At 52.4% G+C, this 20,381-nt stretch overlaps 3 protein-coding genes across 7 annotated transcripts; 2 read left to right on the top strand and 1 right to left on the bottom strand.

Annotated features, from left to right (window-relative positions):
- Positions 1 to 3,049: 3,049 nt before the first annotated feature.
- COASY (Coenzyme A synthase) lies at positions 3,050 to 7,187 on the top strand. 2 transcript variants are annotated; one of them, XM_012443897.2, is made up of 10 exons: positions 3,050 to 3,130; positions 3,525 to 4,235; positions 4,846 to 5,060; positions 5,316 to 5,447; positions 5,595 to 5,784; positions 5,869 to 5,933; positions 6,116 to 6,200; positions 6,374 to 6,471; positions 6,564 to 6,710; positions 6,811 to 7,187. In XM_012443897.2, exons 2-10 carry the CDS (start codon positions 3,536 to 3,538, stop codon positions 6,871 to 6,873), a joined length of 1,695 nt encoding a protein of 564 aa, XP_012299320.2. In that variant the 5' UTR covers positions 3,050 to 3,130; positions 3,525 to 3,535; the 3' UTR covers positions 6,874 to 7,187. The 2 variants fall into 2 exon arrangements, with proteins under 2 accessions (XP_012299320.2, XP_012299321.2); XM_012443898.2 differs by having other exon boundaries at positions 3,094 to 3,397; positions 3,523 to 4,235.
- Positions 7,188 to 7,968: 781 nt separating this feature from the next.
- MLX (MAX dimerization protein MLX) lies at positions 7,969 to 13,497 on the top strand. 4 transcript variants are annotated; one of them, XM_064369483.1, is made up of 9 exons: positions 7,969 to 8,048; positions 8,515 to 8,551; positions 9,011 to 9,100; positions 9,376 to 9,482; positions 9,721 to 9,820; positions 10,023 to 10,122; positions 10,495 to 10,696; positions 11,960 to 12,042; positions 12,340 to 13,497. In XM_064369483.1, exons 1-9 carry the CDS (start codon positions 8,007 to 8,009, stop codon positions 12,356 to 12,358), a joined length of 780 nt encoding a protein of 259 aa, XP_064225553.1. In that variant the 5' UTR covers positions 7,969 to 8,006; the 3' UTR covers positions 12,359 to 13,497. The 4 variants fall into 4 exon arrangements, with proteins under 4 accessions (XP_064225553.1, XP_064225554.1, XP_012299322.1 ...); XM_064369484.1 differs by lacking the exon at positions 9,011 to 9,100; XM_012443899.2 differs by lacking the exon at positions 11,960 to 12,042.
- PSMC3IP (PSMC3 interacting protein) lies at positions 13,074 to 20,305 on the bottom strand. Its single transcript, XM_012443901.3, has 8 exons — positions 18,832 to 20,305; positions 18,640 to 18,740; positions 18,382 to 18,471; positions 15,194 to 15,305; positions 14,548 to 14,693; positions 14,399 to 14,452; positions 13,881 to 13,940; positions 13,074 to 13,798 (listed from the first exon to the last, which is right to left on the bottom strand). The coding sequence occupies exons 1-8, from the start codon at positions 18,863 to 18,865 to the stop codon at positions 13,742 to 13,744; spliced, it is 654 nt and encodes a 217-aa protein (XP_012299324.1). The 5' UTR covers positions 18,866 to 20,305; the 3' UTR covers positions 13,074 to 13,741.
- Positions 20,306 to 20,381: the final 76 nt, after the last annotated feature.

Raw genomic sequence — 20,381 nt, 5'->3', positions numbered from 1 at the left:
CACAGCAAGACTCTGTCTGTATGAAAAACAAAAACAAAAACAGTCGGGCCAACATGGTGAAACCCCATCTCTACTAAAAATACAAAATTAGCCAGGCGTGGTGGCAAATGCCTGTAATCCTAGCTACGTGGGAGGCTAAGGCAGGAGAATTGCTTGATCCCGGGAGGTGGAGGTTGTAGTGAGCCGAGATTACGCCACTGCACTCCAGCCTGGATGACAGAGACTCCTTAGCCAGGCGTGGTGGCACATACCTGTAGTTTCAGCTGCTCAGGAGGCCAAGGAAGAAGACTGCTTGAGTCCAGGCAGTTGAGGCTGCCGTGAGCCAAGATCAACCCACTGCACTCCAGCCTGGTGACAGAGTGAAACCCAGTCGCAAAGGAAAAAAAAGCCCCAACTCTTAAGACAGTAGAATTACATTTATTTTTTAAATTTTTTTAGTTTTTGGTGCCGTGACTCAGATGCGAAATGAAATTTCTTTTTATTTCAACATGAGTTTTGGCAGGGACAGTCAAACCATAGAACCAAGGTTCTCCCCAAAGGTCTCCAAGACCTTTGATCTGGCCCCTGACCCCTGTCTAATCTCATCTCCATCACCGAGTTCAGCCCTCCTGCCTCGGAGCGTCTGCACCTGCCCCTCTGGGTCACATTCCCTGATCTCTGTCTGATTCTCTCTCTTCCTTCAGGAGTTGGTGTTTCCTGAACCACCTTATCTAAAATAGTATCTCCTCCTCTCCACTATAGCTCCCTTAGTCTGCTTTACTTTTCTTCATATCCTTTATCACCAGTAGATGTACTATAGATTTGGATTTTTAATTTTTACTTTTTTCTTTTTTGGGACAGAGTCTCCCTCTGTCGCCCAGGCTGGAGTGCAATGGCATGATTTCGGCTCACTGCAACCTCCGCCTCCCAGGTTCAAATGATTCTCCTGCCTCAGGCTCCCCAATAGGTGGGACTACAGGTGCACGCCACCATGCCAGCTAATTTTTTTGTTTTGTATTTTTAGTAGAGACAGGGTTTCACCATGTTAGCCAGGATGGTCTCGATCTCCTGACCTCGTGATCCACCCGCCTCGGCCTCCCAAAGTGCTAGGATTACAGGCGTGAGCCACTGCGCCCGGCCTTATTTTTATTTTTATATATTTTTTATTTTGAAAGTGAAAGCAAGTTTATTAGAGAAGTAAAGAAACGAACGGCTACTCCATAAGCAGATCAGCCTTTATTATTTATTTTTTTTTTTTAGGGCAGTGGCATGATCTCAGCTCACTGCAACCTCCTGGGTTCAAGCAATTCTCCTGCCTCAGCCTCCTGAGTAGCTGGATTCACAGGTACCACCACCATGCCCAGCTAATTTTTTGTATTTTTAGTAGAGACAGGGTTTTGCCATGTTGGCCAGGATGGTATTGAACTCCTGACCTCAAGTGATCTGCTTGCCTTGGCCTCCCAAAGTGCTGGGATTACAGGCGTGAGCCGCCTTGTTGGGCCATGTATTATAGATTTATTTACAGTCACATGATTCCTGTGTGCAAGCCCAAGACACACAGGAATCTATATCCCAGGAGGTCAGGAACACTTTTGTTCACTGGTCTCTCCCTGTGCCTAGACCCCATACCCGCACATGGGAGGCACCACAATACACATTCACCTAATAAAAGTGACTGTGTGGCATGTCAGACTCTGTGTCCAGATGTCTTGGGACATTCCTTGGCAGCCTTTGCTGTTTGCTTCTTCAAATCGGACCCTATCTTTAAATCTAGCTTATGTCTCCTGTGAGAAGCCTGGTTCCCTTAACACCTTTGTGGCTCTACAACTCTTCCCTCCTTGACTTTATCTCTTCCTCCAGGTCTTTGCTGTTTTCCTGAACCACCTTATCTAAAATAGCATATCCTCTTCTCCATTATAACCCCAGGTTTTGTGGGCTCGGGGGCTTATTTGCTTTTGGAGACCCTCTTCAAGAATTCAAAAGATAAACACAAAATTATTTGTAAAAGTGACCTTTTTTTTTTTGTTCCGGAAAATAAACCACAGTACATTACTGAAATCTTGGAGATTGGTTTCTCTCTCTTTTGATCTCCATGGACAACTTACCTGAGATATATTCTGGTAGCAACCTGGCTTACCCTCCACACTCAGCCTTTCCAGCACTCATTAGCTTAGTGGTAATCTCCCACACTAGGTATCCATCTCTGTTCTTTCTCTCTCTCTCTCCTTTCTTTTTTTGAGACGGAGTTTTGCTCTTGCTGCCCAGGCTGGAGTGCAATGGCGCAATCTCAGCTCATCGCAACCTCCACCTCCCAGGTTCACGCAATTCTCCTGCCTCAGCCTCCCAAGTAGCTGGGATTACAGGCATGTGCCACCACGCCTGGCTAATTTTGTATTTTCAGTAGAGAGAGGGTTTCTCTGTGTTGGTCAGGCTGGTCTCGAACTCTAAACCTCAGGTGATCCGCCCGCCTCGGCCTCCCAAAGTGCTGGGATTACAGGCGTGATCCACCTCGCCCGGCCAGCCCTTGCCTTTTTCTCTTGTCCACAGAGACCCCGCAAATAAGCACATCAGCGGATCTGGGTGGTGCGGGAGTCTCCTACAGCAGCCAGGAGACCCTGGTACCGACAGGGCCTCAGTTTTTCCATCTGTGAAATGGGAACGTGGACAGATCTGTCTGTAGCCTCCCACGTGAGGATACTCGGACTGAGAGGATACTAGGAGGGCTAATACAGCGCAACCTTGTGATTCCCACCTCCGTCCCTGGAATGAAGGAAACCCAGGTGTTCTGGCTTTGCCGATGCCTTGCGGGTAACCTGGCTGAAGCTAATCTCTCCTCTGTAGGGCAGAAGGGAATCTGTGAAATGGGCTTTGAAGCTCGCCTTGCTCTTCTCCGCCCGGTCCCGGCCGGGGTCCGATTGGGACCAAGGCTTCACCCATTCCCATAGCCTTTGAGATCAGCCCCACCCCATCACCAGGACGCATCCCATGCCACGAGAAATCTCGCGAGATTCCCGCGCTGAAGCGAAGTCGAGACATTTGACCTTCCTCAGTTTCCGTAGTTCCGAGTTGCGGTTTCCGAGCTAGTGCTTCCGGGTTGCAGCCAGGGCATCCTCCGCGGTGGTGCAAGCGGAACCAAAGCCCGGAGGTTTCAGTGAGTAGGGGGCCGATGTGAGCTTGAGCGTCTGCCTTTAGACTCCCCCCTTCGATTCCATGAGTACCCTGGTGCAGCTTAGCAAGAGGGTCCAGGATTTTTGGATCCCCAGCCCTGTGACAAGGCTTCCAGTCCAGTTCCCCCCTCCCAGGATTTCGACTCAGTTCAGCGAAGTCACCGCCCTGTCTGAGAAATGAGGACACCAAGGTTTAGAGCACAGCCCAGAGGCACCGTCTGCCAGGCCCCGTCCCCTCCCCCGGCTCCTCTCGATCAGCATTGAAACCCCGTCCCTGCTCCAGGTCCCCTTCTCTAGGGTCCAAGGCCCCTTGCAGACCTCTGCCTCAGCCGCAGGCCCCCTCAATCACCGTCGCCTCGTCTCCCTGACTGTCCGCAGGCCTGGGCAGAATGGCCGTATTCCGGTCTGGCCTCCTGGTGCTGACGACGCCGCTGGCCACCCTGGCCCCTCGTCTGGCCCCCATCCTGACCTCGGCGGCCCGGCTGGTGAATGACACACTCTATGTACACCTGCAGCCGGGCATGAGCCTGGAGGGCCCGGCTCAGCCCCAGTCCACCCCCGTGCAGGCCACGTTTGAGGTTCTCGATTTCATCACGCATCTCTATGCTGGCGCCGACGTCCACAGGCACCTGGACGTCAGAATCCTACTGACCAATATCCGGACCAAGAGCACCTTTCTCCCTCCCCTGCCCACCTCAGTCCAGAATCTCGCCCACCCGCCAGAAGTCGTGTTGACAGACTTCCAGACCCTGGATGGAAGCCAGTACAACCCGGTCAAGCAGCAGCTAGTGCGTTATGCCACCAGCTGTTACAGCTGTTGTCCGCGACTGGCCTCGGTGCTGCTATACCCCGATTATGGGACAGGAGAAGTGCCCGTGGAGCCCCTGGATGTCCCCTTACCCTCCACGATCAGGCCAGCTTCCCCCGTGGCCAGGTCTCCAAAGCAGCCGGTGCGTGGCTACTACCGTGGCGCTGTGGGTGGCACCTTTGACCGCCTGCACAATGCCCACAAGGTGTTGCTCAGTGTCGCGTGCATCCTGGCCCAGGAGCAGCTTGTGGTGGGAGTAGCAGACAAAGATCTGTTGAAGAGTGAGTGAGAGGGACCCTGGATTAGGGCAGTGGAGGCTCCCCAAATCTCCCCGCCCCCCACCCTTATGCCAAGATCGCGGAAGGGTAGGACCATCCATTACTTCCCACCCTTCCCAGGTGTCACAGTGCTTGACACTCAGTTGGTGCTAAGGACATTTTGTCAAATGAATGGCTTTCTCAGCATGTGGTCCAATCACCACTCAATCAGAATTCCCCAAATGTGAAGCAAAGGGATCTGCACTTAGCGAGTTCTCCAGGTGAGGCACCCTAATGAGACACTGGGAATGAATTGAGTGAGCTGCAGGTAGCAGTGCCACAGACAGGAGGAGAGAACTCAAGCATGGCATGGGTCTTGGAATTCTCCATCTGCCTCTGATGCCCACTGGCGCTGCTCCTTCTCTGGACACATGCCAGCTCTTGGATTGGCTATTGGGCTTGCCTGTTTTCTTCTCCTTCATGCGCCCCTCACCATCACCACAGGCCTTCCCAGCTGAACCCTTTCTGCCACCCCCCTCTGGAGATGCTATACTTAGGGACACTTTCCCCAAACTGGCCCATACTCTTCCTCCCCAGTAAAAAGATTCACTGTTCTTCTGGGCTCCTTCCCCAGGCAAGTTGCTCCCTGAGCTGCTCCAACCTTACACAGAACGCGTGGAACATCTGAGTGAGTTCCTGGTGGATGTCAAGCCCTCCTTGACTTTCGATGTCATCCCCCTGCTGGACCCCTATGGGCCCGCTGGCTCTGACCCCTCCCTGGAGTTCCTGGTGGTCAGCGAGGAGACATATCGTGGGGGGATGGCCGTCAACCGCTTCCGCCTGGAGAATGTAACCCCTGAGGGAGACTGGCAGAAGGAGTGGATGGGGGACAGGGAAGGACATTTTGGGGGGCTGTTGGGGCTAGAGGAGAGAAGTGGGGGCTCAGGATGGTGGGAAGAAGCAAGGAGGAACTGGTTCTCAGCTTGCCCGCTAGGTTGGAGGAGGAGCCTGGGTAGGAAGGGGAGGATAAGGGGGCAGGTTGGGTGTCAGGGTCTTTCTCTCACTTCCTCCTTCCCTCTTTTCGCCCTTTCCTCTTTACCCCAGGACCTGGAGGAGCTTGCCTTGTACCAGATCCAGCTGCTGAAGGACCTAAGACATATGGAGAATGAAGAGGACAAAGTCAGCTCCTCCAGCTTCCGTCAGCGAATGCTGGGAAACCTGCTTCGGCCTCCATATGTAAGCTCCTCTCCCTCCTTCCCGCCTGCCCTCCATCCCTCCTGCTTGGATGTGCTGGAAATGCTGGAGGGTAGAAGCTTAGGGGCTCAGCCCCAGGCATGAGGCTGAGGGCCCCAGTAACTGTGGGTTCACTTTAACCTACCCCAGGAGAGGCCAGAGCTCCCCCCGAGTCTCTATGTGATTGGACTGACTGGCATCAGTGGCTCTGGGAAAAGCTCAATAGCTCAGCAGCTGAAAGGCCTGGGGGCGTTTATCATCAACAGTGACCACCTGGGTCATCAGGCCTATGCCCCAGGTGGCCCTGCCTACCAGCCCGTGGTGGAGGCCTTTGGAACAGGTAATAACTGGGGGAAGCTGGACATGGCCTGGAGTGAGGAGCTGGCCAGGCCTCTGTGTTCAGCCCTCTCGCTCCTTTGTACAGATATTCTCCATAAAGATGGCATCATCAACAGGAAGGTCCTAGGCAGCCGGGTGTTTGGGAACAAGGTAAATGACAGCTGCCTAAGGGCTCCTAAGCCGCGACTAAACCCAGGAGTCAGAGTCCTGTGGACCTCTGTGGTTTGGCCCACAATGCCGATTCCACTCACCTGTTCCCAACACCACGTTGCTTGGGCTGGCTCCTTCTAGAGAAGCTAACCTCTGCCCACAACCTCTGTTCTCCTCCCCAGAAGCAGCTGAAGATCCTCACGGACATTATGTGGCCAATTATCGCAAAGCTGGCCCGAGAGGAGATGGATCGGGCTGTGACTGAGGGTGAGTGGGAGGGAGGATGGGAACAGCCAAGGGGACAGTTAAGCTGATTCTTCCCCCCCCGGCAGCTTCCCTGCCCCAGGTGGGACCGTCTGCTCTCCCTGGGACTATGTTTTGTGGGCGCTCCGGCTGGGAGAGCATCAGCACTGTTGGCGGTGACTGGGGTCTCCCCACAGGAAAGCATGTGTGCGTGATTGATGCTGCTGTGCTGCTTGAAGCCGGCTGGCAGAACCTGGTCCATGAGGTGTGGACTGTTGTCATCCCTGAGACTGAGGTATCTTGGCTGCATCCCCCACGCCATCCCTACTGCAGACTCTATCCTGCTGAGCTGGAATTCTTCCTGACAAATGCCTCGTCTATACCCAGGCTGTAAGACGCATTGTGGAGAGGGATGGCCTGAGTGATGCCGCGGCTCAAAGCCGGCTGCAGAGCCAGATGAACGGGCAGCAGCTTGTGGAACAGAGCCACGTGGTGCTCAGCACCTTGTGGGAGCCGCATATCACCCAGCGCCAGGTTGGTGCCCAGGGCAAGGCTGGGCTATGGGGAAGGAGTCTCTAGTGGGTGCTGCCTGACCCCACCCTCTCTTCCTTCCAACATCCTGGCCTGTCTGAAGGTGGAGAAAGCCTGGGCCCTTCTGCAGAAGCGCCTTCCCAAGACTCATCAAGCCCTCAACTGAAAAGGGGTTCTCAGTGGGGCCAGACTGGCCCCTGGAGCTGACAAGCAACTGGGCAGTGAGGAGAAATGGGGGCCTTGATGCTCACCCTGGTTCAGGCCCAGAGGTCAAAGCTACGCTGTGCGGGACATGGTCAAGCCTGGTGGACACAGGAGGCCTACCCAGCACGCTGGTATCTGGCCAACACTGAGGATGTGGTTTGTGGGGGAAGCAGGCCCCTCCCCACTCTTAACTATGGGTGTCTGTGATACCCACAGCTGACTAGGGTTGGGGCAAGTACTGGAACCTGTAACAGAAATAAAGTGTATGTTCCCAGGTGTTGCCTGTATGGTATCTGCTTCCTGCTCCATTGCCTGTAAGTATCTTTGGGATCCCTAAGCCACAAATGCAGGGCGCAGGCCTAGGAGTGCGGTGGTTAAGAGGATGGCCTTTGAAGTGAGCCAGAGGCGAGCCTTGGCCCTCCCACTGACCAGGTGTGTGCTTTTGAGTAAGTTGTAGACTTCTAGGTACTGCTGTTTTTTTGTTTTTAATCTGAGAGGCCGCATAACCTAGTTAGCGGGCTCTTTGCAGGGGTTCATTCCACACGGGTCCTGCCAGACACTGGGCTGGGTGTTGGAAGACAAGCATTCGACGCGCCAGGCGGGGCCTCTGCCCTCACAGAGATTGCAGCCAGTGGGGTCGGACGATGTGGCTGGGGGCGGGGGGGGCTCTCTGCCCGACTCCTGACACATGGGCCAGCACTGCAGGTCCGGGGCGCGGGGAGGTCGCCCGCAGGTAACGTGGGGCCTGACAGTGCGCAGCTGGATCTGGTGCAATCTACGGTGGTGTGCAGACAAGCCAAATGGGGGGACTCCATCTTACAGAACGCGCCTCGTGTCGCCGCCAGTCCAGTGCCTAACCCAGGAAGGGCAGGCACGTCGGGGAGCAGTCCCGAAGGCGGCCGGCTCCAGTCCAAGCGCTCGGCTTTGACGGCTGGAGCCGGGGAGTAAGGTATTTGGACCACGCATGCGCGGTGCTCTTGCCCTGCCCCGCCTCTCGATCGCGGATTGGTGAGCGCGGGTCACGTGGGCGCACCTCCCGCTTCCTCGCCGCCGGGGGCCGGCCAGCTGGCTCATTTCCGGTCTGGTGGGTCCAAGATGACGGAGTCGGGCGCCTCTCCGGAGGACCCCTGGGTCAAGGCAAGCCCCTTGGGCGCGCACCCCGGCGAGGGTAGGGTGGTTCGGGCTCGTGCACGTAGGGGGGCCGGAAGACGAGGGCCTTCCCTCCTGTCCCCAAGTCCCCTATGCTCTCCCTGCCCCGGGGCTGCAGAGAAGTCAACTCTCACCCTGCGTGTGCCAAGGTGGGGAGACAAACGAGGCGTGTGCGCGCGAGTCGGGAGAACGGGGTGCTGGGGTGAAGTCGGGGCGGAAGGGATCGTACAGAGGGGCGGCGCTTGCACGGCCTAGCCCGTGCCTGTCTCGGGGGAATCATTAAGCTGCCCGGGCACCCCGGGCCGTGTGTGTGTGTGTGTGCGCGCGCGCGCGCGCGCGGGGTGACAGAGGCGCCTTCCCCGGATGGAGGGCGCGCTTTGCGTGCCTGCAAGGAAAGGGCACCTTCCCCCGGGGGCGGAGGTCTGACGGGCTTCTCCCGTGCTCTGTGCCGCAGGTGGAATATGCCTACAGCGACAACAGCCTGGACCCCGGTGAGTAGCTACCCCATCTTAAGCTCTAGAGGGTCACTCCCGCCCCGGCTTTCTCGATTCTTGTGACATTGTCAGCCACGCCTGAGCACAGTCCACTGTCCCTGAGCAGAGTTCCTGGCTTGAGACAGCAGGAGCTGAAGGACAGGGACAGAAAACAACTAAGGGTGACATCTAGTTCCCTCTGCTGTGGAACAGGGAAGTGGTGGAACTGGTGGTAGCTGATCATTCACAGCCTCATCACGTCCAGATAGATGCCCGTTTGTGAGCCAGGGGCAGTGTAGACACCAGGGAACAGAGCATTGCAGCGTGGTCTGGCAGAAAGTGGGGGGCCCAGTATGGTTGGCTTTGGGTTGAAGGGAAGAGGTCAGCATTTAAGAAAGCCATTGTGTCCCACAGGTGTCTGAGGTTCTGGCAATGTTGCCCACCCCACCCCTTAGTGATTGGGCCTCTCTTTTTCAGGGCTTTTTGTAGAAAGCACCCGCAAGGGGAGTGTAGTGTCCAGAGCTAATAGCATTGGTTCCACCAGCGCCTCTTCTGTCCCCAACACAGGTAGGCAGCAATATCCCCCTCACCTGGGGGGGCTCAGATATGCCATAATTGCAGTACCTTTCCTAGACAGGGAAGCGCCAGCCATCCACATGGGGGTGGTGGAGCCAAAGGATCAGACACAGGATCTCACCATCTTTCACCTCATCTAGAATATTCGGTTCTTCTCTCCATCTGCCATCTCTGGCACCAGGTTCTTCCCAGCTGGGGAAAGGTGGGCTAGCTGGTGCCCACTGGGCCCCAAGATGACCTCTCCCTACCCCCACCTCTGAGCATAGATGACGAGGACAGTGATTACCACCAGGAGGCCTACAAGGAGTCCTACAAAGACCGGCGGCGGCGCGCACACACTCAGGCTGAGCAGAAGAGGAGGGACGCCATCAAGGTGACCAGGGGAGGCCTACGCCTCAGCCAGTGTAGGAGGGCCCTGCACAGTTCAGCTTCCCTGTGCCCTGACCCCCTCAGACAGTCCCAGGCACCCTTGGGGGCAGCTAATTTAGTCCCAGGCACAGAGACTCCGGTTGAGTTTGTGAGCATAGAACTTGGTGTCATGGAAGAACTTTGTGCCAGTTTGCCTTAATCTCTCAGGGTTAAGGAATCCATTTCCCCTGCTGTCCCCACAGAGAGGCTATGATGACCTTCAGACCATCGTCCCCACTTGCCAGCAGCAGGACTTCTCCATTGGCTCCCAAAAGCTCAGCAAAGCCATCGTTCTGCAAAAGAGTATGGCAAGGGAAAGCCCTGGAGGGGTTGGAGCCAAGAGGGGCTGTGAAGAGGCCAGTGCCTCCTACCCACCCATGGCCTGGCCCTGGTGTGGTGGTTGCCATGGGAGAGTTGGGGTCTGGGGGAAGGGGAACAAAGTCAGCCTTGTCTTCCTGGTTGAGATTACTTCTGTGTCTACCCTCTTTTCCTGCCCCTACCTTAGCCATTGACTACATTCAGTTTTTGCACAAGGAGAAGAAAAAGCAGGAGGAGGAGGTGTCCACATTACGCAAGGATGTCACGGCCCTAAAGATCATGAAAGTGTAAGAGGGGCACTGAATGGGAGGAACCAGAGCTTCTGAGGCAACTTCATTGCACATCTTCCCTTGTTCAAAGGCTACATCGGTTACTACAGTACAGATGCTACCCTTAGTTCCTGAGCTAGCAAGTAGAAGGACTGTATTCCCAACTGTCCTTATGCATGGCAGACACTCAGGAAGTGCCTGTTGGATTAATGAAGGGAAGGTTGGAGAGAGGGTCACCATTCCTGGCCTGGAAACAGTTATCTCCCTGCTATTGAACCCCACCCAGTTCATCTCTGGGGATGCCACTCCTGGGAGTACACAGGATAGCCCCATCATTCTTGGGTGGGCGGAGCCACTGCAGCACCCCAGCCCTGGCCTGCATGCTTTCAGGAACTATGAGCAGATTGTGAAGGCACACCAGGACAACCCCCATGAAGGGGAGGACCAGGTCTCTGACCAGGTCAAGTTCAACGTGTTTCAAGGCATCATGGACTCCCTGTTCCAGTCCTTCAATGCCTCCATCTCAGTGACCAGCTTCCAGGAGCTGTCGGCCTGTGTCTTCAGCTGGATTGAGGAGCACTGTAAGCCTCAGGTATGGGGCAATGGACCTGCGGTTTTCTCTACTGTCAGGCAAGGTGGCCCAAGCCATCAGTGTTGAGAAAAGCAGCTGCTCCTAGATTTCTCCAGAGTATTTCTACAGCGTTCAGGACTTGTATTTTCCCTTTTCTTTGCTAACCTACATCTTCATGTTATGGTTTCATTTGGCAAGTCCAGCTATTGGCTTTTGTCTAGCCTATGTTGTGGCTGCCCTGTATGGAAGCCCCAGACAGCTGCAGAATTGGAAACATGCAAATTCTGGGACCCTACCTCCAGGCCCACTAAAGTCATTGCCCAAGAGCTTTTTATTATTTATTTAAAATGGGGAAATATGCTAATGGGATTGCACTAAGTTTTCTAATTGAAGTCTGGTTGCTTTTTCTGAGACTTTAAACTTGTGTCTGAGATTCTTTCTTGTTCCTTTCCCAACATTTTTTATGGTGAAACATGTTAAATTTATTGTGATGTTGAGAGGACTTTACAGTAACCACTTGTATACCCCCTACCTAAATTTTACTGAAAACATTTTACTGTATTTCCATCGTTTTTTTTTTTTTTTTTTTGAGACAGTTTTGCTCTGTTGCCCAGGCTGGAGTGCAATGGTGCGATCTTGGCTCACTGCAACCTCCACCTCCCGGGTTCAAGCAATTCTCCCGCCTCAGCTTCCCAAGTAGCTAGAATTACAGGTGCCTGCCACCACGTGACTAATTTTTATGTTTTTAGTAGAGACAGGGTGGCCACCATGCTGGCCAGGCTGGTCTCAAACTCAAGACCTCAGGAGATCCACCCACCTTGGCCTCTCAAAGTGTTGGGATTACAGGTGTAAGCCACCATGTCCAGTCTGTATTTCCATCTCTCCATCCTATTTCAGGAGCACCTCAAAGTAAACTGCAGACATCAGTACTTCTTGGGGGAATTCTGTTTTGTTTTGTTTTTAGACAGTCACTCTGTCACCTAGGCTGGAATGCAGTGGTGTCATCTCAGCTTACTGCAACCTCTGCCTCCTAGTTTCAGGCGATTCTTGTACCTCAGCCTCCTGAGTAGCTGGGACTACAAGTATGCGCCACCACACCTAGCTAATTTTGTATTTTTAGCAGAGACGGGGTTTTACCGTCTTGGCCAGGCTGTCTTAAACCTCAGGTGATCTGCCAGCCTTGGCCTCCTAAAGTGCTGGGATTACAGGCTTAAGCCACTGCACCTGGCCCCTGGGGGGGGACATGCTTTTTTTTTTTTTGAGACAATCTCACTCTGTTGCCAGGGCTGGTGTGCAGGGGTGAGATCTCGGCTCTCTGCAATCTCCACCTCCTGTCTTCAAGCGAATCTCCTGCCTCAGCCTCCCAGGTAGCTGGAATTGTGGTCATGTGTCATCATGCCTGGCTAATTTTGTATTTTTAGTAGAGACAGGGTTTTTCCATGTTGGTCAGGCTGGTCTCGAACGCCCGACCTCAGGTAATTCACCTGCCTTGGCCTCCCAAAGTGCTGGGATTACAGGCATGAGCCACTGCGCCCAGCCCCCGGGGGGGCTATTTTTAACACACTTTATTCTAAAGTACATGGCTGATCTAGGCAGGCATCCTTAAAACTACTCTGTGCCCTGACATGAGCATTGTATATTTCTTCCTCTGCTGCCTTCACCAGACCCTGCGGGAGATCGTGATTGGCGTCCTGCACCAATTGAAAAACCAGCTTTACTGACCAGTTCTTGGAAACCTGCAGAACAGCCAAGAGGCCTATGAATCTCTACTTGGCCACTGAACTGCTGGGCCCATGAGATTGGACTACAACACCTCACACTGGTCAGCTGGTTTCTACTTGGTGTTTGGTTTTCCCATCCCCTTTTTATCTTCAGCGGAGCTGGGGTGTTTGTTTTGTGAAAGTTTCTAATTAATTTATTATATTGACGATAAAACTCAAACCTACCTAGCCTTCCCCCCCATCCCCCACTCCTGCCCATGGAAGTCCTTGGTGGGCATCTGCTCTGGACACCCCAAAGAGCTCCTGCCCTCTCAGCCCTTTTTTCAAGCCTCAGATTTCTGCCCATGATCTACATAGATTTGGAAACTGTTTGCCTCTGTTTTGGTCTCTTGGGCAACATTTGGCTCAAGTTTGGGCATTTTGGCAGTAGCTGGATGGGAGAAAAAGAGGAAGAAGAAATATCCCACAGCTGTGGGGGTGAAAGGCCACCTTGTGCCTACACTGGGGCTGCCTGGTCACTCCCAGGTAAGGCTAAGGGCTTTCTGGCCATCTCAGGGCAGGGCCACCAGGTTCCTCCCCTAGGCTCCATATTCTATCACCTTCCTCCTCTGCCCTGGGTGGTAAGGGAGGCCCTTCTGGTTCCCACAGGCTGTGGTGCTGCATGACAGAGGCAGGTGTAACACATATAAAAATATTTGAAATTTATTTTTCTAAAACCAATGCAGTTTTGCTATATAGTTACAATTTTGAAATATTAACTGGGGCTCAAAACCACCACCCAGCCTTTCTGTCAAGCATATCTATGCCCCTCCCATGTCTCAGTGTTGCCTGCATTTCTCCCAGGACTTAGGGGTGGAGTTAAAGGGTACAGAAGTTACGTGAAAGGTCTCCTGGGGTACACAAGTCCACCAGAGTCCTGAGTGAAGTGAGGCCTTGGGCCCTCCAAATTCTGGTTTATAGCAACCTCGCTCTACCCTAGTCCTCCAGGTTCACTTCTGCCTTCCTCAGGTTTGATATCTGGCAGGTTTGACTACCCAGAGGAAATTAAATATTTTTATATCAAATTAAATTACAATAAATATTGCCAAATGCTTTCTTTCAGCATTGTTCCATGTGTAAGTGTTAAGCTCAAGCTACTGCAATGTAAACAATGAAATGGGCTGGGTCCACCCCCAGCCATCAGCCCTCATCCTCCACCCACTGCTCTGGTTTATGCCCATCTCCTGACTGCTTTGCTCAAAGGTGAAAAGCAGCAGGAACAACAAAAACAAAAGCCAACCGAAACAAGGCAGCCAGTCCAGGACATCTCACTCTTCGACATCCTGCAGTCCCCACCACGGGTCCCTCAGGGGTCTGGGAGTGTGACGTTGCAGTCTTCATCTGTCTCTATCCCAACTTCCTCCTGTGGGACAGGGAGACAAGTCAGTGAGCTGTCACCAGGAGAAGACCCCAGGGAAGGAAAGAAGGGAGAGAGTACCACTTACAAAGAACTGCTTCTTGCTCTTGGGGTATCCTTCAAGGATTGCATCAGACAGCTCTGTAGCCTGACGAGAAAACCATGCCTTTTAAGATGGGCAGCATTGGACACTGGCTGTCAGACAGTTTATGATATTGTTTAGCAGTTGATCTGGTACCTGCCATTTTCTTTCTTTTTTTTTTTTGAGTTGGAGTTTCGCTCTTGTTACCCAGGCTGGAGTGCAATGGCACGGTCTCGGCTCACCGCAACCTCCGCCTCCTGGGTTCAGGCAATTCTTCTGCCTCAGCCTCCTGAGTAGCTGGGATTACAGGCACGCGCCACCATGCCCAGCTAATTTTTTGTAGTTTTAGTAGAGACGGGGTTTCACCATGTTGACCAGGATGGTCTCGATCTCTTGACCTCGTGATCCACCCGCCTCGGCCTCCCAAAGTGCTGGGATTATAGGCGTGAGCCACCGCGCCCGGCCAGTACCTGCCATTTTCAAAAGCACTTCTAGGGCCTGTCTCAGAGCTCCCATACACTTACCATCCTCTTCCTCTTCCTCCACTCCTTACAGTACTTCTGCCTCTCTCTGTATACCTAGAAGGAGAAAGCAAGTTCCTCTAACTCAGAACCACAGCAGCCCTCATGCTCACTCTGGACCTGCACAGTGGCCCTGCAGCCTTCCAGCTCACCTGCTCTTTCTCTTTTGGAGTCACATGATTAGTATCTGCTTTAATGTTCTTCAGTCTCTCTCTGTAGCCAGCGCATTCCTTCTTTAACTCCTGGATTTCTTTCTGCATCTCCGGTGTGGTCAAGGCACTAGATAATTCCTTGAGCTCTGAAACCACATCCCCCTGGGGTCACTTGCTACCCCTGAGGAAGAAGTTTGTCTTTCCCAGTGGGTGCTCCCTGAGGTGGGAGACAGGCTTCCACCTTGCTCTGGATCTATCCAGAATAGTCTCACATTATGGAAATGCTCAGGGAACTAAGCCTTATGGGATTATCAGTTTAGTCTTCTAATTTTCTTTCCTCCTCCATCTATTAGTAGTAGCATGGGTGTGAGGCTGAACACTTAAGTGTAGTCAGTTAAAGCAGGAAGAAAGGGAAATGTGAGGACAGTGTACTGATAAGCATGGCAGGGACAGCAAATGTGTATCCTGTCCATTCATTGGTACACAGAAGCTATTATCCTACATTTCTTTTAACACCTAAGGGAGCCCAGCAAAGGGTCTTAGCTGCAACAAGATGCTGCAGTCAGTGACCCATTCATTTAGTAATTGCTGACCTCTAGAATGAACCTGAGCCTATGGGCACTTTTGAGGGGCTACCCAGTCCTACCAGCCTCCATGTAGCGGCAGTTCTGCTGCAAGCTCTGCACCTTAGCAGTGAGGGCCACGATTTTGGCATCTAGGCCTTGAAGGTCTGCATCACTCACCATGTCAAACTGGTCCTGCCAGACAAGAGGGAAAATACAAGCAAACTGTTCTAAGCCACAGAGATGGGCACACACACCTGGGAAGGCAGCATTTAGATACACTTGAGAACCAGCCACGCCCTAGGCTCTCCAGAGGGTCTGCAGAAATAGGGGGAGGGTGATTCTGAGAAATCATTTTTAGTTGAGGAGCGATCCCACTAGAAAGGTAGAAAAGAAAGGTTGAAATTGAATGCCTGTCCTTAAGCAGCTACCAGGTTGACAGGCTACTGAATAGGACAGAAGTCTTCCCATTTAGTGAGAAAACCACTACCTGGGCTGAAGGAGTTAAGTAACATTGTTCTCAAGGTGGGGAAACCTAGATTATAGGTTTCCACAATAGGCAGAAACTGGATAGGTGAAGAGACATGATGGATGGATTTTTCTTTTCTCCTTCCTGAATTTCCTTCCCTCCTTCCTTCCTTCCATCTCCCTCCCTCCCTTCCCTCTTTTTTTTCTCCCGCTCTCACCCCGGCCAAAGTGCAGTGCTGCGATCTCTGCTCACTGCAACCTCCACCTCCCGGCTTCGAGTGATTCTCATGCCTCACCCTCCTGAGCAGCTGGGATTACAGGCATGCGCCACCAAGCACAGCTAAATTTTGTATTTTTAGTAGAGACGGGGTTTCACCATGTTGCCCAGGCTGGTCTCAAACTCCTGGGCTCAATCCATCCATCTACCTCAGCCTCCCAAAGTGCTGGGATTATACTCTGTGTGTCAGCCACTGTGCTGGGCCTTGGGATCCATTTAGATAAGGGATTCCAGTAAGTCTGAGGAGCTCCTCTTATGAGGGGCCACTGCTAGAAAAGAGAACTGCATTGGGGATCAGTATGGGGTGGGGGGGGGGTTGGGAGGGTATCATCAGTTAGTGATGGGAAGCAGGTTGAAAAAGTATGCCAGCTAGTGCAGTCTGGACTCTACACCTGGACAAGGTGAACCTACAGAGCAGAGGCCAGCTAACTACAGCCAGCAAGCCAAATCCTGCCAGATGCATTTTTTTTTTAAGAGATGGGGTTTCACCGTGTTGGCCAGGCTCGTCTTGATTGAACTCCTGACCTCGTGATCCACCCATCTCAGCCTCCCAAAGTGCTGGGATTACAGGCGTGAGCCACCGCGCCCAGCCAGATGCATGTTTTTGAAAACAAAATTTTATTGAAACATCTCCACCCATTCATTTATGTAGTCTACAGCTGCTTCTGCTCTACAGTGGCAGTTGTATAGCCAGCCATGATAAAGGACCATATGGCTCACAAATCCTAAAAATACTGTCTGGCCATCTACAGAAAAAGTTTGCCAAATCCTCCTTTAGAGAAGTTTCTTTAGATAAGTAACACAATGAAGTCTTTTAGGAAAGTTAGCCTTGAAAGTGGTTTGGTTCAGTTTAACAAGTGTTTAGATCTACTGGATGTTAGAAAATGTGGAGGTGTTGCTCAGATAAAAATGAATTGAGAAATGGTGTTTGCCCTAGAGGAACTTCAGTTGAATAAAGGAGACAAGTAAAAATAATTGTAATGCAGCATGCCTCAAAAGAGGCAAGGGCCTGAAAAAGAAACAGTTCACTCAGAGCATTCAAGGAAGATTTCTGGAGAAGGTGATGCCTAAGTAAAATCCTAAAGGAAAGTAAGAGTTGGTCAGGCAGAGAAGCAGGTACAGGGAAGACAACATCCACAGGACAGAGCAGTAAAACACATCAGAATTACCTAGTGTTGATGGATAGAAAAATGACTGGTGAGGCCAGAGGCTGGCTAGGGCACCTTCCCATGCCTTTTACATGTTCTATGCAGCACTGGAGAGCTGTTGAAGAGTTTTAAATAGGGAAGGTGCATGACCAGATCTATTTAGACATATCATTCTGACTGCAGTGTTGAAGTTATGTTTGAAGAGACAAGATCTGTTAGGAGGATATTGCAATAGATGAAGAGGGTGTGAACTGGAGCAGCCATGACAGATGGAAAAGAGAGTAGATTCAAGAATGGAAAAATTAGCCAGGCTCTGTGGCTCACACCTGTCATCTCAGCATTTTGGGAGGATCATCTGAGCCCAGGAGTTCCAAGACCAACCTGTGCAACATAGCAAGACCCACCTCTATAAAAAGTCACACCTGTAATCCTGGCGAGGCCAAGGCAGGTGGATCACAAGGTCAGGTGTTCAAGACCAGCCTGACCAACATGGTGAAACCCCGTCCCTACTAAAAATACAAAAATTAGCTGGGCATAGTGGTGGAGGAACATCATTGGCAATGTGGCAGAGGGTGTTGCTAATCTAGATAAGGAATAAGCTTTGGGGTGCGGAAATGGATCTTAGTAGCAACAATACAGGATCGTCTCTCATCTATCTGTATTCCAGCTACTCGGGCAGCTGAGGCAGGAGAATCACTTGAAACTGGGAGGAGGAGGTTGCAGTGAGCCCAGACTGTGCCACTGTACTCCAGCCTGGCGACAGAGCGAGACTCTATCTCAAAAAAACAAAAAACAAAACCACACACACTGAAAAATCAGCCGGACTTGATGGCTGACTAGACGTGAGTAAAAGAAGTAAAGAATTGCTCCCAAGTTTCTGGTTTGGGTGAAGAGTGATTCCATTAGGAGAGAAGAATGTTAGAAAGAAGCCAGTCTCGGGTGCTGGGAAGAGGAGGCATTCTACTGTGGCAATTTTGACTGATATTAATGCCTGACAAATTCCAGCTGGAGGTCTGGGCTGGAGAACATAAATTTGATGTGTGTGTTTAGAGAAGCGAATGGAGGCAGGAGGAACCTCATTTGGCAATTTGGCAGAGGGTGTTAATCTAGATGATAATAAGCTTGGGGCGGAAATGGATCTTGGTAGTAGCAATACACGATCTTCTGTCATTTATCATATCGTAAATCTGGAAACCTCGTGGAGTTTGGATCCTAATGAGTACACACCTTGATTTAAGGATATCCGAGGCCCTTTTAGTGAGTTTTAGTAAGACAGGTGAGTTTTCCACAGGGGGGCCTCTCACCAAAAGAGCTGACACTAGAAGTAGATTAACTCGTCGGGCTCTTATGGGTGATAATCGGCGCAAGTTCTCCTCACCTGATCCGCAAAATAGATCTTCTGCTTGCCGTACATCTTCTCTTTGATCTTGCCTTGTTGCGCCAGCTGCTCCAGCGTCTTCACCACCACCTGGCAGAGGAGAGGGGAGGGGCAATCAGGAGTCTGGGCCGGAGTCTTGGCCCGAGTCTGGGGAAATTCAGCCAGTGAAGGGGAAAGCGCCCAAGGCTCCAGAGGGCACGACCCCAGCCTGATTCCAGGGAGTCCGACGGAGAGGGAATCCCGGGAGAGGGTCCTCACCGCCTTGCCCAGTCCGTGTTCCCGCTGCAGGTTCCCGAACACATCCTGGGCGCTGTAGGGCCGGTTCTGCTCCTGCAGGTACCTCAGGAGGATCCCGGCGGCTACGGAGAGAGGGGCAGGGGAGGGGGCCACTCAACCGACCTCCTCACCCACTGCCCTCCCGGGTCTTCCCTGCGCCCACGCTGCCGTTACCTCCCGCCGCAGCTTCTGCCCGGCCTTTACTCATCGCCTTTCCCGCCACCCAACTCAGAAAGCCGGATGTTGTAGTTGCTCGGGGCGACTGCTCCTTCCGGCGATGGGGGCGGGCCTCGAGCAGTGATTGGCTGAAGAGGAAGCCTTCAGGAGAACAAGGCGACCCCTACCGAACGCCATAGTTCATCTCAGGGCGGAACTTGCGCGTCTGGGCCGGAGCTCACGCCATGGGCCTCTGCGAAGGCCCCGGCGTACTACGGCTCAGAAACATCCCCTTTATGTACCCGGGAACGAAGGCTGTAGCAGAGAAGGCCTTCAAGTTTCGAGACCCATTTCCAGCCGCAGCTGAGCACTGGCGACCTTGAGTTAGGTCGAGCGTTGGGATTGGATGACGCTTCAGGCATCAGCTGCCACTCTGGGCAAGCGACCATCTCAACGTTATCCCACAGGGACGTGCCCTAATCCCATGGTCCAGTGCCCTTTCGTCGGTTGGTTTTGTCATTTGTAAAACAGGAACAGTAGGTAGTGGTAGGAAAGTGGTTGTGAAAACTTAACAGAAAGCTAATTAAACGCCTTGGTCAGGCGCGGTGGCATGTCACGCCTGTAATCCCTTCACTTTGAGGGGCCGAGGCGGGTGGATCGCTTGAGCCCGGGAATTCGAGATCAGCCCAGGAAACATGAAACCCCATCTCTGCAAATAAAGGACAAAAAATTAGGCGTGGTGGTGCGCTCCTGTGGTCCCAGCTACTCGAGGCTGAGGTGGGAGGATCACTAGAGATCGAGGCTGCAGTGAGTCACCATGAGCGTGCCACTGCACCCCATCCTGGGTGACAGAGCAAGACCCTGTCTCGAACCAAAAAAAGTGGGGTTGGGGTGATAGCGCCTAGGAGAGCAACCACCCTTATTTGCTTAATACCGAGCTTCGCACCCAGGGGGCACTCGACATCTGCTGTAATTCGGACGCCAAGGAAGGTAGGGTTAGGAGGGGGCTACTTTTCAACCACAAAGCTTGTGGAAAAGTCTGTTAGCCCAGTCAATCTCAAGGCAACACCTGACAGGTGCTTTCCACCCCTGACCACAGTGGCCAATGGGACAGAGCCTGAAATAAGTATTTCTAGTTTCTGAGGTCAGCTGAAGACCAAAGAGCAGCTGTCCCTGCAGCTCAAACCATCCAGTGGAGGAGCAAGGTGCTACTTTTTAAAGGCTTCTGCTACCTACAATCTCCTTAGCCTTTAAGACGTGTGCTTGTCTGCATGTTTAGGAGACAATATTAAGAATTAGGAATGTACAAGCCACAGTGCTTAAAAAAAAATAGGAATGAAGGAAATACAGGCTAAATACTAGCCAAGAGTGCCAGTTATGCTGAGGGTGGGGCTCTCACAGGAAGGAAAGTAGCCGCATACTATGGTGATATTCTGGCCATCACAAAGGAAAAATAGGGGTGGGCTGGTGGGTCCCTCATACCTGGGTTTCCTCTGTTAAGGCTATCACTTCAAATTAACCAGAACTCAGATTTACAAGAGAAGACCTATCAAGGATGGGACACCATT

The sequence above is a fragment of the Aotus nancymaae genome, unplaced genomic scaffold (assembly GCF_030222135.1).
Source record: "Aotus nancymaae isolate 86718 unplaced genomic scaffold, 86718_ANA_hifiasm-v0.15.2.pri h1tg000089l, whole genome shotgun sequence".
Taxonomy (NCBI): domain Eukaryota; kingdom Metazoa; phylum Chordata; class Mammalia; order Primates; family Aotidae; genus Aotus; species Aotus nancymaae.
Note: the sequence above shows the minus strand (reverse complement) of the source record. Positions and strands in the feature narration are given on the sequence as shown.

Coding starts and splice junctions, on each gene's coding strand:
- PSMC3IP (XM_012443901.3), bottom strand. CDS start 18,865: ATGAGTAAAGGCCGGGCAGAAGCTGCGGCGGGAG. Junction 18,741..18,831: donor GGCAGAAGCTGCGGCGGGAG/GTAACGGCAGCG, acceptor CTCTCTCCGTAG/CCGCCGGGATCCTCCTGAGG. Junction 18,472..18,639: donor AACACGGACTGGGCAAGGCG/GTGAGGACCCTC, acceptor CTCCTCTGCCAG/GTGGTGGTGAAGACGCTGGA.
- MLX (XM_064369483.1), top strand. CDS start 8,007: ATGACGGAGTCGGGCGCCTCTCCGGAGGACCCCTGGGTCAAG. Junction 8,552..9,010: donor CGACAACAGCCTGGACCCCG/GTGAGTAGCTAC, acceptor TCTCTTTTTCAG/GGCTTTTTGTAGAAAGCACC. Junction 9,101..9,375: donor CTCTTCTGTCCCCAACACAG/GTAGGCAGCAAT, acceptor CTCTGAGCATAG/ATGACGAGGACAGTGATTAC.
- COASY (XM_012443898.2), top strand. CDS start 3,324: ATGAGGACACCAAGGTTTAGAGCACAGCCCAGAGGCACCGTCTGCCAG. Junction 6,472..6,563: donor TTGTCATCCCTGAGACTGAG/GTATCTTGGCTG, acceptor GTCTATACCCAG/GCTGTAAGACGCATTGTGGA. Junction 6,711..6,810: donor CGCATATCACCCAGCGCCAG/GTTGGTGCCCAG, acceptor GCCTGTCTGAAG/GTGGAGAAAGCCTGGGCCCT.